The sequence below is a fragment of the Lampetra fluviatilis genome, unplaced genomic scaffold (genome assembly GCF_964198595.1).
Source record: "Lampetra fluviatilis unplaced genomic scaffold, kcLamFluv1.1 SCAFFOLD_610, whole genome shotgun sequence".
Taxonomy (NCBI): domain Eukaryota; kingdom Metazoa; phylum Chordata; class Hyperoartia; order Petromyzontiformes; family Petromyzontidae; genus Lampetra; species Lampetra fluviatilis.
Genome location: NW_027621138.1, coordinates 47,501 through 60,105, shown reverse-complemented (window position 1 = coordinate 60,105; position 12,605 = coordinate 47,501). Strand labels below are relative to the sequence as shown.

The 12,605-nt window shown below is 54.2% G+C and overlaps 1 protein-coding gene across 1 annotated transcript in view; it reads left to right on the top strand.

Moving 5' to 3' along the window:
• The first annotated feature begins 924 nt into the window (after window positions 1–924).
• LOC144954835 (uncharacterized) overlaps window positions 925–12,605 on the top strand; it is a 46,347-nt gene continuing 34,666 nt past the window's right edge. Inside the window, exons 1-4 of the mRNA XM_078885239.1 lie at window positions 925–1,329; window positions 1,924–2,083; window positions 4,394–4,549; window positions 6,276–6,464. Of these exons, the coding sequence (XP_078741365.1) occupies window positions 1,175–1,329; window positions 1,924–2,083; window positions 4,394–4,549; window positions 6,276–6,464 (660 nt within the window). The 5' untranslated portion in view covers window positions 925–1,174. The remainder of the gene's footprint in view (window positions 1,330–1,923; window positions 2,084–4,393; window positions 4,550–6,275; window positions 6,465–12,605) is intronic.

Here is a 12,605-nt window from a genome sequence, read left to right as displayed (position 1 = left end):
CCCCACCCACTCACACACTCACCCACCCACTCACCCACCCACTCACCCACCCACCCACTCACCCACCCACTCACCCACTCACTCACCCACTCACCCACCCACTCACCCACCCACCCACTCACCCACCCACTCACCCACTCACCCACCCACTCACCCACCCACTCACTCACCCACCCACTCACCCACCCACTCACCCACCCACCCACCCACCCACCCACTCACCCACCCACCCACTCACCCACCCACTCACACCACTCACACCCACCCCACCCACCCACTCACCCACCCACTCACCCACCCACCCACCACCACTCACCCACCCACTCACCCACCCACTCACCCCACTCATCCACCCACTCACTCACTCACCCACCCACCCACCCCACTCACCCACCCACCCACCCACCCACTCACCCACCCACCCACTCACTCACCCACCCACCCACCCACCCACTCCACCCACCCACCCACCCACTCACTCACCCACCCACTCACCCACCCACCCACTCACCCCACCCACCCACTCACCCACCCACCCACTCACCCCACCCCACTCACTCACTCACCCACCCACCCACCCACCCACTCACCCACCCACTCACCCACCCACCCACTCACCCCACCCACTCACCCACTCACCCACCCACTCACCCACTCACCCACCCACTCACCCACTCACCCACCCACTCACCCCACCCACTCACTCACTCACCCACCCACCCCACCCACTCACCCACCCACCCACCCACCCACCCACTCACCACCCACCCACTCACTCACCCCACCCACTCACTCACCCACCCACCCACCCACCCACCCACCCACTCACCCACCCACCCACTCACTCACCCACCCACTCACCCACCCACCCACTCACCCACCCATCTCTCTCCGCAGGCCACAACCGCCACCACCACCCCGCCCACCACCACGTCGCGTCCCGCACCCCTCAGCGCCGCCTGCGGTGCTCACTCTGCCCCCGGACGTTTTCGCACCCGGGACCAACTTCAGCGCCACCAATCGTCGCATCATCCCCAACAACAACAGCAGCAACAGCAACAGCAGCAACAGCAAACAGCAACAACAACAGCAGCATCAGCAGCAGCAGCATCAGCAACAGCAGCAGCATCAGCAGCAGCATCAGCGGGCGGCTGACATCGTCACGGAAGTTGCGATGGATGAGGAGGTGGAGGAGGTGGAGGATGATGATGACGATGACGACGACGACGATGATGACGATGAGGTGGAGGGTGGTGGAGGAGATGGTGGAGGTGGTGGAGGTGGTGGAGGTGGTGAGGGAGGTTCCTATCGGGGCGTGTCTACGGGAAGGTGAGTGGAGGGGGGTGAGCGGTGGTGCAGTGGTTAGCTCGTTGTGTGTGTCTGTGTGTCTGTGTGTGTGTGTCTGTGTGTGTGTGTCTGTGTGTGTGTGTCTGTGGGTGTGTGTGTTTGTGTGTGTGTGTGTCTGTGTGTGTGTGTGTCTGTGTGTGTGTGTGTCTGTGTGTGTGTGTGTCTGTGTGTGTGTGTGTGTCTGTGGGTGTGTGTCTGTGTGTGTGTGTCTGTGTGTGTGTGTGTCTGTGGGTGTGTGTGTGTGTGTCTGTGTGTGTCTGTGTGTGTGTGTCTGTGTGTGTGTGTGTGTCTGTGGGTGTGTGTGTGTCTGTGGGTGTGTCTGTGTGTGTGTCTGTGTGTGTGTGTCTGTGGGTGTGTGTGTGACAATCCGCTATGACTCCCCGTGCCCACCTGTGCCTCTACTGCACCACGGCGTTTCCCCGTGTGGAGTCTCTGCGTGACCACGTGTCTCTCTCCCCGTGTCTCTCTCTCCCCGTGTCTCTCTCTCACCGTGTCTCTCTCACCGTGTCTCTCACCGTGTCTCTCTCGCCGTGTCACCGTGTCTCTGTCTCTCTCCCCGTGTCTCTGTCTGTGCAGACACTCCACAATGAGCCCCCGTGCCCACCTGTGCCTCTACTGCACCACGGCGTTTCCCCGTGTGGAGTCTCTGCGCGACCACGTTGTGGTGCACATGACGGACGAGGCCGGTGGCTTCATGTGCCCCTCGTGCGATCGCGCCTTCGCCGACTTCCTCCAGGTCCGCTCAGCCAGAAATATCAGTGTGTGTCTCTCTGTGTGTGTGTGTCTGTGTGTGTGTGTGTCTGTGTGTGTGTGTGTGTCTGTGTGTGTGTCTCTGTGTGTGTGTCTCTCTGTGTGTGTGTGTGTGTCTGTGTGTGTGTCTCTCTGTGTGTGTCTCTGTGTGTGTGTCTGTGTGTGTGTGTTTCTGTGTGTGTGTCTCTGTGTGTGTCTCTGTGTGTGTCTCTGTGTGTCTCTGTGTGTCTGTGTGTGTCTCTGTGTGTGTCTCTGTGTGTCTCTGTGTGTCTCTCTGTGTGTCTCTGTGTGTGTCTCTGTGTGTGTCTCTGTGTGTGTCTCTGTGTGTGTCTCTGTGTGTGTCTCTGTGTGTGTCTGTGTGTGTCTCTGTGTGTGTCACTGTGTGTGTGTCTGTGTGTGTGTCTGTGTGTGTGTCTGTGTGTCTCTGTGTGTCTCTGTGTGTCTCTCTGTGTGTCTCTGTGTGTGTCTCTCTGTGTGTCTCTGTGTGTGTCTGTGTGTGTCACTGTGTGTGTGTTACTGTGTGTGTGTCTGTGTGTGTGTCTGTGTGTGTGTCTGTGTGTGTGTCTGTGTGTCTCTGTGTGTCTCTCTGTGTGTCTCTCTGTGTGTCTCTGTGTGTGTCTCTGTGTGTGTCTCTGTGTGTGTCTGTGTGTGTCTCTGTGTGTGTCACTGTGTGTGTGTCTGTGTGTGTGTCTCTCTGTGTCTCTCTGTGTCTCTGTGTCTCTCTAGCTGAAGAAACACGTGAGGGGCTTCCACTCGGAGAAGATCTTCCAGTGCTCGCAGTGTGACAAGGCGTTCTGTCTCTCTCTGTGTCTCTGTCTCTCTGTCTCTCTCTGTGTCTCTCTGTGTGTGTCTCTCTGTGTCTCTGTGTGTCTCTGTGTCTCTCTGTGTGTCTCTGTGTCTGTGTCTCTGTCTCTCTAGCTGAAGAAACACGTGAGGGGCTTCCACTCGGAGAAGATCTTCCAGTGCTCGCAGTGTGACAAGGCGTTCTGTCTCTCTCTGTGTCTCTGTCTCTCTGTCTCTCTGTCTCTCTCTGTGTCTCTCTGTGTGTGTGTCTGTGTCTCTCTGTGTCTCTCTCTGTGTCTCTGTCTCTCTAGCTGAAGAAACACGTGAGGGGCTTCCACTCGGAGAAGATCTTCCAGTGCTCGCAGTGTGACAAGGCGTTCTGTCTCTCTCTGTGTCTCTGTCTCTCTGTCTCTCTGTCTCTCTCTGTGTCTCTCTGTGTCTCTCTGTGTGTCTCTGTCTCTCTGTGTCTCTGTGTGTCTCTCTCTGTGTGTCTCTGTGTCTGTGTCTCTGTCTCTCTAGCTGAAGAAACACGTGAGGGGCTTCCACTCGGAGAAGATCTTCCAGTGCTCGCAGTGTGACAAGGCGTTCTGTCTCTCTCTGTGTCTCTGTCTCTCTGTCTCTCTGTCTCTCTCTGTGTCTCTCTGTGTGTCTCTGTGTCTCTCTGTCTCTCTAGCTGAAGAAACACGTGAGGGGCTTCCACTCGGAGAAGATCTTCCAGTGCTCGCAGTGTGACAAGGCGTTCTGTCTCTCTCTGTCTCTCTCTGTGTCTGTGTCTCTCTGTGTCTCTGTCTCTCTGTCTCTCTGTCTCTCTCTGTGTCTCTCTGTGTGTCTCTGTGTCTGTGTCTCTGTCTCTCTAGCTGAAGAAACACGTGAGGGGCTTCCACTCGGAGAAGATCTTCCAGTGCTCGCAGTGTGACAAGGCGTTCTGTCTCTCTCTGTGTCTCTCTGTGTGTCTCTCTGTCTCTCTCTTTGTCTCTCTGTGTCTCTGTGTGTCTCTGTGTCTCTCTGTGTCTCTCTGTGTCTCTGTCTTTCTAGCTGAAGAAACACGTGAGGGGCTTCCACTCGGAGAAGATCTTCCAGTGCTCGCAGTGTGACAAGGCGTTCTGTCTCTCTCTGTGTCTCTCTGTGTGTGTCTCTGTGTCTCTGTGTGTCTCTCTGTGTGTCTCTGTGTCTCTGTCTCTCTAGCTGAAGAAACACGTGAGGGGCTTCCACTCGGAGAAGATCTTCCAGTGCTCGCAGTGTGACAAGGCGTTCTGTCTCTCTCTGTGTCTCTCTGTGTGTGTCTCTCTGTCTCTCTGTCTCTCTCTGTGTGTGTGTCTCTCTGTGTGTCTCTCTGTGTGTCTCTGTGTCTGTGTCTCTCTAGCTGAAGAAACACGTGAGGGGCTTCCACTCGGAGAAGATCTTCCAGTGCTCGCAGTGTGACAAGGCGTTCTGTCTCTCTCTGTGTCTCTGTCTCTCTGTCTCTCTGTCTCTCTCTGTGTCTCTCTCTGTGTCTGTGTCTCTGTCTCTCTAGCTGAAGAAACACGTGAGGGGCTTCCACTCGGAGAAGATCTTCCAGTGCTCGCAGTGTGACAAGGCGTTCTGCCGGCCCGACAAGCTGAAGCTGCACATGTTGCGCCACTCGGACCAACGCGACTTCCTGTGCTCCAGCTGCGGCAAGCAGTTCAAGGTGACTACACTACACTATACACTACACTATACACTACACTATACACTACTACACTACACTATACACTACTACACTATACACTACTACACTACTACACTACACTATACACTACACTATACACTACTACACTACACTATACACTACTACACTATACACTACTACACTACACTATACACTACTACACTATACACTACTACACTACACTATACACTACACTATACACTACTACACTACACTATACACTACACTATACACTACTACACTACACTATACACTACTACACTATACACTACTACACTACACTATACACTACTACACTATACACTACTACACTACACTATACACTACTACACTACACTATACACTACTACACTACTACACTACACTATACACTACACTATACACTACACTACTACACTATACACTACACTATACACTACTACACTACACTATACACTACACTATACACTACACTGCTACACTACACTACTATACTACTACACTATACACTACACTATACACTACTACACTACACTGCATTATACACTACTACACTACACTATACACTACACTACTACACTACTACACTATACACTACACTATACACTACTACACTATACACTACACTATACACTACTACACTACACTATACACTACTACACTACACTATACACTACTACACTACACTATACACTACACTATACACTACTACACTACACTATACACTACTACACTACACTATACACTACTACACTACACTATACACTATACACTACACTATACACTACTACACTACACTATACACTACTACACTACACTATATACACTATACACTACACTATACACTACTACACTACACTATACACTACTACACTACACTATACACTACTACACTACACTATACACTACTACACTACTACACTGCATTATACATTACTACACTATACACTACTACACTACACTATATACTACACTACACTATACACTACTACACTACACTATACACTACTACACTACTACACTGCATTATACATTACTACACTATACACTACTACACTACACTATATACTACACTACACTATACACTACTACACTACACTACTACACTACACTACTATACTATACACTATACTATACACTACACTATACACTACACTATACACTACACTATACACTACTACACTACACTACACACTACACTACACTATACACTACTACACTACACTACACACTACACTACACTATACACTACACACTACACTACACTATACACTACTACACTACACTACACACTACACTACACTATACACTACACACTACACTACTACACTACACACTACACTATACACTACACTACACTATACACTACTACACTACTACACTACTACACTACACTATACACTACTACACTACACTATACACTACTACACTACTACACTACACTATACACTACTACACTACACTATACACTACTACACTATACACTACTACACTATACACTACTACACTACACTATACACTACTACACTACACTATACACTACACTACTACACTCTGTGTGTGTGTGACAGCGCAAGGACAAGCTCAAAGAGCACATGCAGCGGATGCACAACCCTACACACTACACTATACACTACACTACACTATACACTACACTATACACTACTACACTACACACTACACTACACACTACACACACTACACTGTGTATCTGTGTGTGTGACAGCGCAAGGACAAGCTCAAAGAGCACATGCAGCGGATGCACAACCCGGAGCGTGAGCTGCTGCTGCTGCGGGTGGCTGTGCGGCCACTCAAGACGAAGCGGTTCCGACCCAAAGTGGCTCCGCACGACTTTGAGAGCTTCACGTTCAAGTGCCGCGTCTGCATGATGGGCTTCAGGCGGCGTGGGATGCTGGTGGGTGGGGAGACGCTCACTCGCTCACTCGCTCAGACACTCGCTCGCTCGCTCACTCGCTCACTCACTCACTCACTGACTCGCTCACTCGCTCGCTCACTCACTCACTCACTCATACACTCACTGACTCACTCACTCACTCGCTCACTCATACACTCACTGACTCACTCACTCGCTCACTCACTCACTGACTCACTCATACACTCGCTCACTCACTCACTCACTCGCTCACTCATACACTCACTCACTCACTCACTGACTCGCTCACTCACTCGCTCACTCACTCACTCACTGACTCGCTCGCTCGCTCGCTCACTCGCTCACTCGCTCACTCACTCACTCGCTCACTCACTGACTCGCTCACTCACTCGCTCTCTCACTCACTCACTCACTCGCTCACTCACTCGCTCACTCACTCACTCGCTCACTCACTCGCTCACTCGCTCACTCACTCACTCGCTCACTCACTGACTCGCTCACTCACTCGCTCTCTCACTCGCTCGCTCGCTCACTCGCTCACTCACTTGCTCTCTCACTCGCTCACTCGCTCACTCACTCACTCACTTGCTCTCTCACTCACTCACTCACTCTCTCACTCACTCACTCACTCACTCACTCACTCTCTCACTCACTCGCTCATTCACTCACTCGCTCTCTCACTCACTCACTCACTCGCTCTCTCACTCACTCACTCTCTCACTCGCTCACTCACTCACTCACTCACTCGCTCATTCACTCACTCGCTCTCTCACTCACTCACTCACTCACTCACTCACTCACTCACTCACTCACTCTCTCACTCGCTCGCTCTCTCACTCACTCACTCTCTCGCTCGCTCGCTCACTTCGCTCACTCACTCACTCTCTCACTCGCTCACTCACTCACTCACTCGCTCACTCACTCACTCTCTCACACGCTCTCTCACTCACTCACTCGCTCACTCACTCACACGCTCTCTCACTCACTCACTCGCTCACTCACTCGCTCGCTCGCTCACTCACTCGCTCACTCACTCACTCTCTCACACGCTCTCTCACTCACTCACTCGCTCACTCACTCACACGCTCTCTCACTCACTCACTCGCTCACTCACTCGCTCGCTCGCTCACTCACTCGCTCACTCACTCACTCTCTCACACGCTCTCTCACTCACTCACTCACTCACTCACACGCTCTCTCACTCACTCACTCGCTCACTCACTCGCTCTCTCACTCACTCACTCTCTCACTCGCTCACTCACTCACTCACTCACTCACTCACACGCTCTCTCACTCACTCACTCGCTCACTCACTCGCTCGCTCGCTCACTCACTCGCTCACTCGCTCACTCACTCACTCACTCGCTCGCTCGCTCACTCACTCGCTCACTCGCTCACTCACTCGCTCACTCGCTCACTCACTCACTCACTCGCTCACTCACTCACTCACTCGCTCACTCACTCACTCACTCGCTCGCTCGCTCACTCACTCGCTCACTCGCTCACTCACTCGCTCACTCGCTCACTCACTCACTCGCTCGCTCACTCGCTCACTCACTCACTCACTCGCTCACTCACTCACTCGCTCACTCACTCACTCACTCGCTCACTCACTCACTCGCTCACTCACTCACTCTCTCACTCGCTCACTCACTCACTCACTCGCTCATTCACTCACTCTCTCACTCACTCACTCACTCACTCGCTCTCTCACTCACTCGCTCACTCACTCGCTCGCTCGCTCACTCACTCGCTCACTCGCTCACTCACTCACTCACTCGCTCACTCACTCACTCACTCGCTCGCTCACTCGCTCACTCACTCACTCACTCACTCACTCACTCGCTCGCTCACTCACTCACTCGCTCGCTCACTCACTCACTCGCTCACTCGCTCACTCACTCACTCACTCACTCGCTCACTCACTCACTCGCTCGCTCACTCACTCACTCACTCACTCACTCACTCGCTCGCTCACTCACTCACTCACTCGCTCGCTCACTCACTCGCTCACTCACTCACTCGCTCGCTCACTCACTCACTCACTCGCTCACTCACTCGCTCACTCACTCACTCACTCACTCACTCACTCACTCACTCGCTCACTCACTCACTCGCTCACTCACTCGCTCACTCACTCGCTCGCTCACTCACTCACTCACTCGCTCGCTCGCTCACTCACTCACTCACTCGCTCACTCGCTCACTCACTCACTCACTCACTCACTCACTCACTCGCTCGCTCACTCACTCACTCACTCGCTCACTCACTCGCTCACTCACTCGCTCGCTCGCTCACTCACTCACTCGCTCGCTCACTCACTCACTCACTCGCTCACTCACTCGCTCACTCACTCACTCACTCACTCACTCACTCGCTCACTCACTCACTCACTCGCTCACTCACTCGCTCACTCACTCACTCACTCACTCACTCGCTCACTCACTCACTCGCTCTCTCACTCACTCACTCGCTCTCTCACTCGCTCGCTCGCTCGCTCACTCACTCGCTCGCTCACTCACTCACTCACTCACTCGCTCTCTCACTCACTCGCTCACTCACTCGCTCGCTCACTCGCTCTCTCACTCACTCGCTCACTCACTCACTCGCTCTCTCACTCACTCGCTCGCTCGCTCACTCACTCACTCGCTCGCTCACTCACTCACTCATTCACTCGCTCTCTCACTCACTCGCTCGCTCGCTCACTCACTCACTCGCTCGCTCACTCACTCACTCATTCACTCGCTCTCTCACTCGCTCGCTCACTCGCTCTCTCACTCACTCGCTCGCTCGCTCACTCACTCACTCGCTCGCTCACTCACTCACTCACTCACTCGCTCACTCACTCACTCGCTCACTCACTCACTCGCTCGCTCACTCGCTCTCTCACTCACTCGCTCGCTCGCTCACTCACTCACTCGCTCGCTCACTCACTCACTCACTCACTCGCTCACTCATTCACTCGCTCTCTCACTCACTCGCTCACTCACTCACTCGCTCACTCACTCACTCGCTCACTCGCTCACTCACTCGCTCTCTCACTCGCTCACTCACTCGCTCGCTCGCTCACTCACTCACTCGCTCGCTCACTCACTCACTCACTCACTCGCTCACTCATTCACTCGCTCTCTCACTCACTCGCTCACTCATTCACTCGCTCACTCACTCACTCGCTCACTCGCTCACTCACTCGCTCTCTCACTCGCTCACTCACTCGCTCGCTCGCTCGCTCACTCACTCGCTCTCTCACTCGCTCACTCACTCGCTCACTCACTCACTCACTGACTCGCTCACTCGCTCGCTCGCTCACTCGCTCACTCGCTCACTCACTCACTCGCTCACTCACTGACTCGCTCACTCACTCGCTCTCTCACTCACTCACTCGCTCACTCGCTCACTCACTCGCTCACTCACTCACTCGCTCACTCACTCGCTCACTCGCTCACTCACTCACTCGCTCACTCACTGACTCGCTCACTCACTCGCTCTCTCACTCGCTCGCTCGCTCACTCGCTCACTCACTTGCTCTCTCACTCGCTCACTCGCTCACTCACTCACTCACTCGCTCTCTCACTCACTCACTCACTCTCTCACTCGCTCATTCACTCACTCACTCGCTCATTCACTCACTCGCTCACTCGCTCACTCACTCACTCACTCGCTCATTCACTCACTCGCTCTCTCACTCACTCACTCACTCTCTCACTCGCTCATTCACTCTCTCACTCACTCACTCACTCACTCACTCACTCACTCACTCACTCTCTCACTCACTCACTCGCTCGCTCGCTCACTCGCTCACTCACTCACTCTCTCACTCGCTCACTCACTCGCTCACTCGCTCACTCACTCTCTCACTCACTCACTCACTCACTCACTCACTCACTCACTCTCTCACTCACTCACTCGCTCTCTCACTCACTCACTCACTCTCTCACTCACTCACTCACTCACTCACTCTCTCACTCACTCACTCACTCACTCACTCACTCACTCACTCACTCACTCACTCTCTCACTCTCTCACTCACTCACTCGCTCGCTCGCTCACTCGCTCACTCACTCACTCTCTCGCTCGCTCGCTCACTCGCTCACTCACTCACTCACTCACTCGCTCACTCACTCACTCTCTCGCTCGCTCGCTCACTCGCTCATTCACTCACTCGCTCTCTCACTCACTCACTCTCTCACTCGCTCACTCACTCACTCACTCACTCACTCACACGCTCTCTCACTCACTCGCTCACTCACTCGCTCGCTCGCTCACTCACTCGCTCACTCGCTCACTCACTCACTCGCTCACTCGCTCACTCACTCACTCACTCGCTCACTCACTCACTCACTCACTCACTCGCTCACTCACTCGCTCACTCACTCACTCACTCACTCGCTCACTCACTCACTCACTCACTCGCTCGCTCGCTCACTCACTCGCTCACTCGCTCACTCACTCGCTCACTCGCTCACTCACTCACTCGCTCGCTCACTCGCTCACTCACTCACTCACTCGCTCACTCACTCACTCGCTCACTCACTCACTCACTCGCTCACTCACTCACTCGCTCGCTCACTCACTCGCTCACTCACTCGCTCGCTCACTCACTCACTCACTCGCTCACTCACTCACTCGCTCACTCACTCACTCGCTCACTCACTCACTCTCTCACTCGCTCACTCACTCACTCACTCGCTCATTCACTCACTCGCTCTCTCACTCACTCACTCGCTCTCTCACTCACTCACTCGCTCACTCACTCGCTCGCTCGCTCACTCACTCGCTCACTCGCTCACTCACTCACTCACTCGCTCACTCACTCACTCACTCGCTCGCTCACTCGCTCACTCACTCACTCACTCACTCGCTCACTCACTCACTCGCTCACTCACTCACTCACTCGCTCACTCACTCACTCACTCGCTCACTCACTCGCTCACTCACTCACTCGCTCGCTCACTCACTCACTCACTCGCTCACTCACTCACTCACTCACTCACTCGCTCACTCACTCGCTCTCTCACTCACTCACTCGCTCACTCACTCGCTCACTCACTCGCTCTCTCACTCACTCACTCGCTCACTCACTCGCTCGCTCACTCGCTCACTCACTCACTCATTCACTCGCTCTCTCACTCACTCGCTCACTCACTCACTCGCTCGCTCACTCGCTCTCTCACTCACTCACTCGCTCGCTCGCTCACTCACTCACTCGCTCGCTCACTCACTCACTCATTCACTCGCTCTCTCACTCACTCGCTCACTCACTCACTCGCTCACTCGCTCACTCGCTCACATCGCTCACTCGCTCACTCACTCGCTCTCTCACTCGCTCACTCACTCGCTCGCTCGCTCGCTCACTCACTCGCTCTCTCACTCGCTCACTCACTCGCTCTTTCACTCGCTCGCTCGCTCACTCGCTCGCTCACTCACTCACTCACTCACTCGCTCGCTCGCTCACTCGCTCGCTCGCTCACTCGCTCTCTCACTCACTCACTCGCTCGCTCGCTCGCTCACTCACTCGCTCTCTCACTCGCTCTTTCACTCGCTCGCTCGCTCACTCGCTCGCTCGCTCACTCGCTCGCTCACTCGCTCGCTCACTCGCTCGCTCACTCACTCGCTCGCTCGCTCTCTCACTCGCTCGCTCGCTCACTCCTCGCTCTCTCGCTCTCTCACTCGCTCGCTCGCTCTCTCACTCGCTCGCTCGCTCACTCACTCGCTCTCTCGCTCTCTCACTCGCTCGCTCGCTCACTCACTCGCTCACTCACTCACTCGCTCACTCGCTCTCTCACTCGCTCGCTCACTCGCTCGCTCGCTCACTCGCTCACTCGCTCACTCACTCGCTCTCTCGCTCGCTCACTCGCTCACTCACTCGCTCACTCACTCACTCGCTCACTCGCTCTCTCACTCGCTCGCTCGCTCACTCGCTCGCTCACTCACTCGCTCACTCGCTCACTCACTCGCTCTCTCACTCACTCACTCGCTCACTCACTCGCTCACTCACTCACTCACTCGCTCACTCGCTCACTCACTCGCTCGCTCGCTCACTCACTCACTCACTCGCTCACTCGCTCACTCACTCGCTCTCTCACTCGCTCGCTTCGCTCACTCACTCACTCGCTCTCTCACTCACTCACTCGCTCACTCGCTCACTTCGCTCACTCGCTC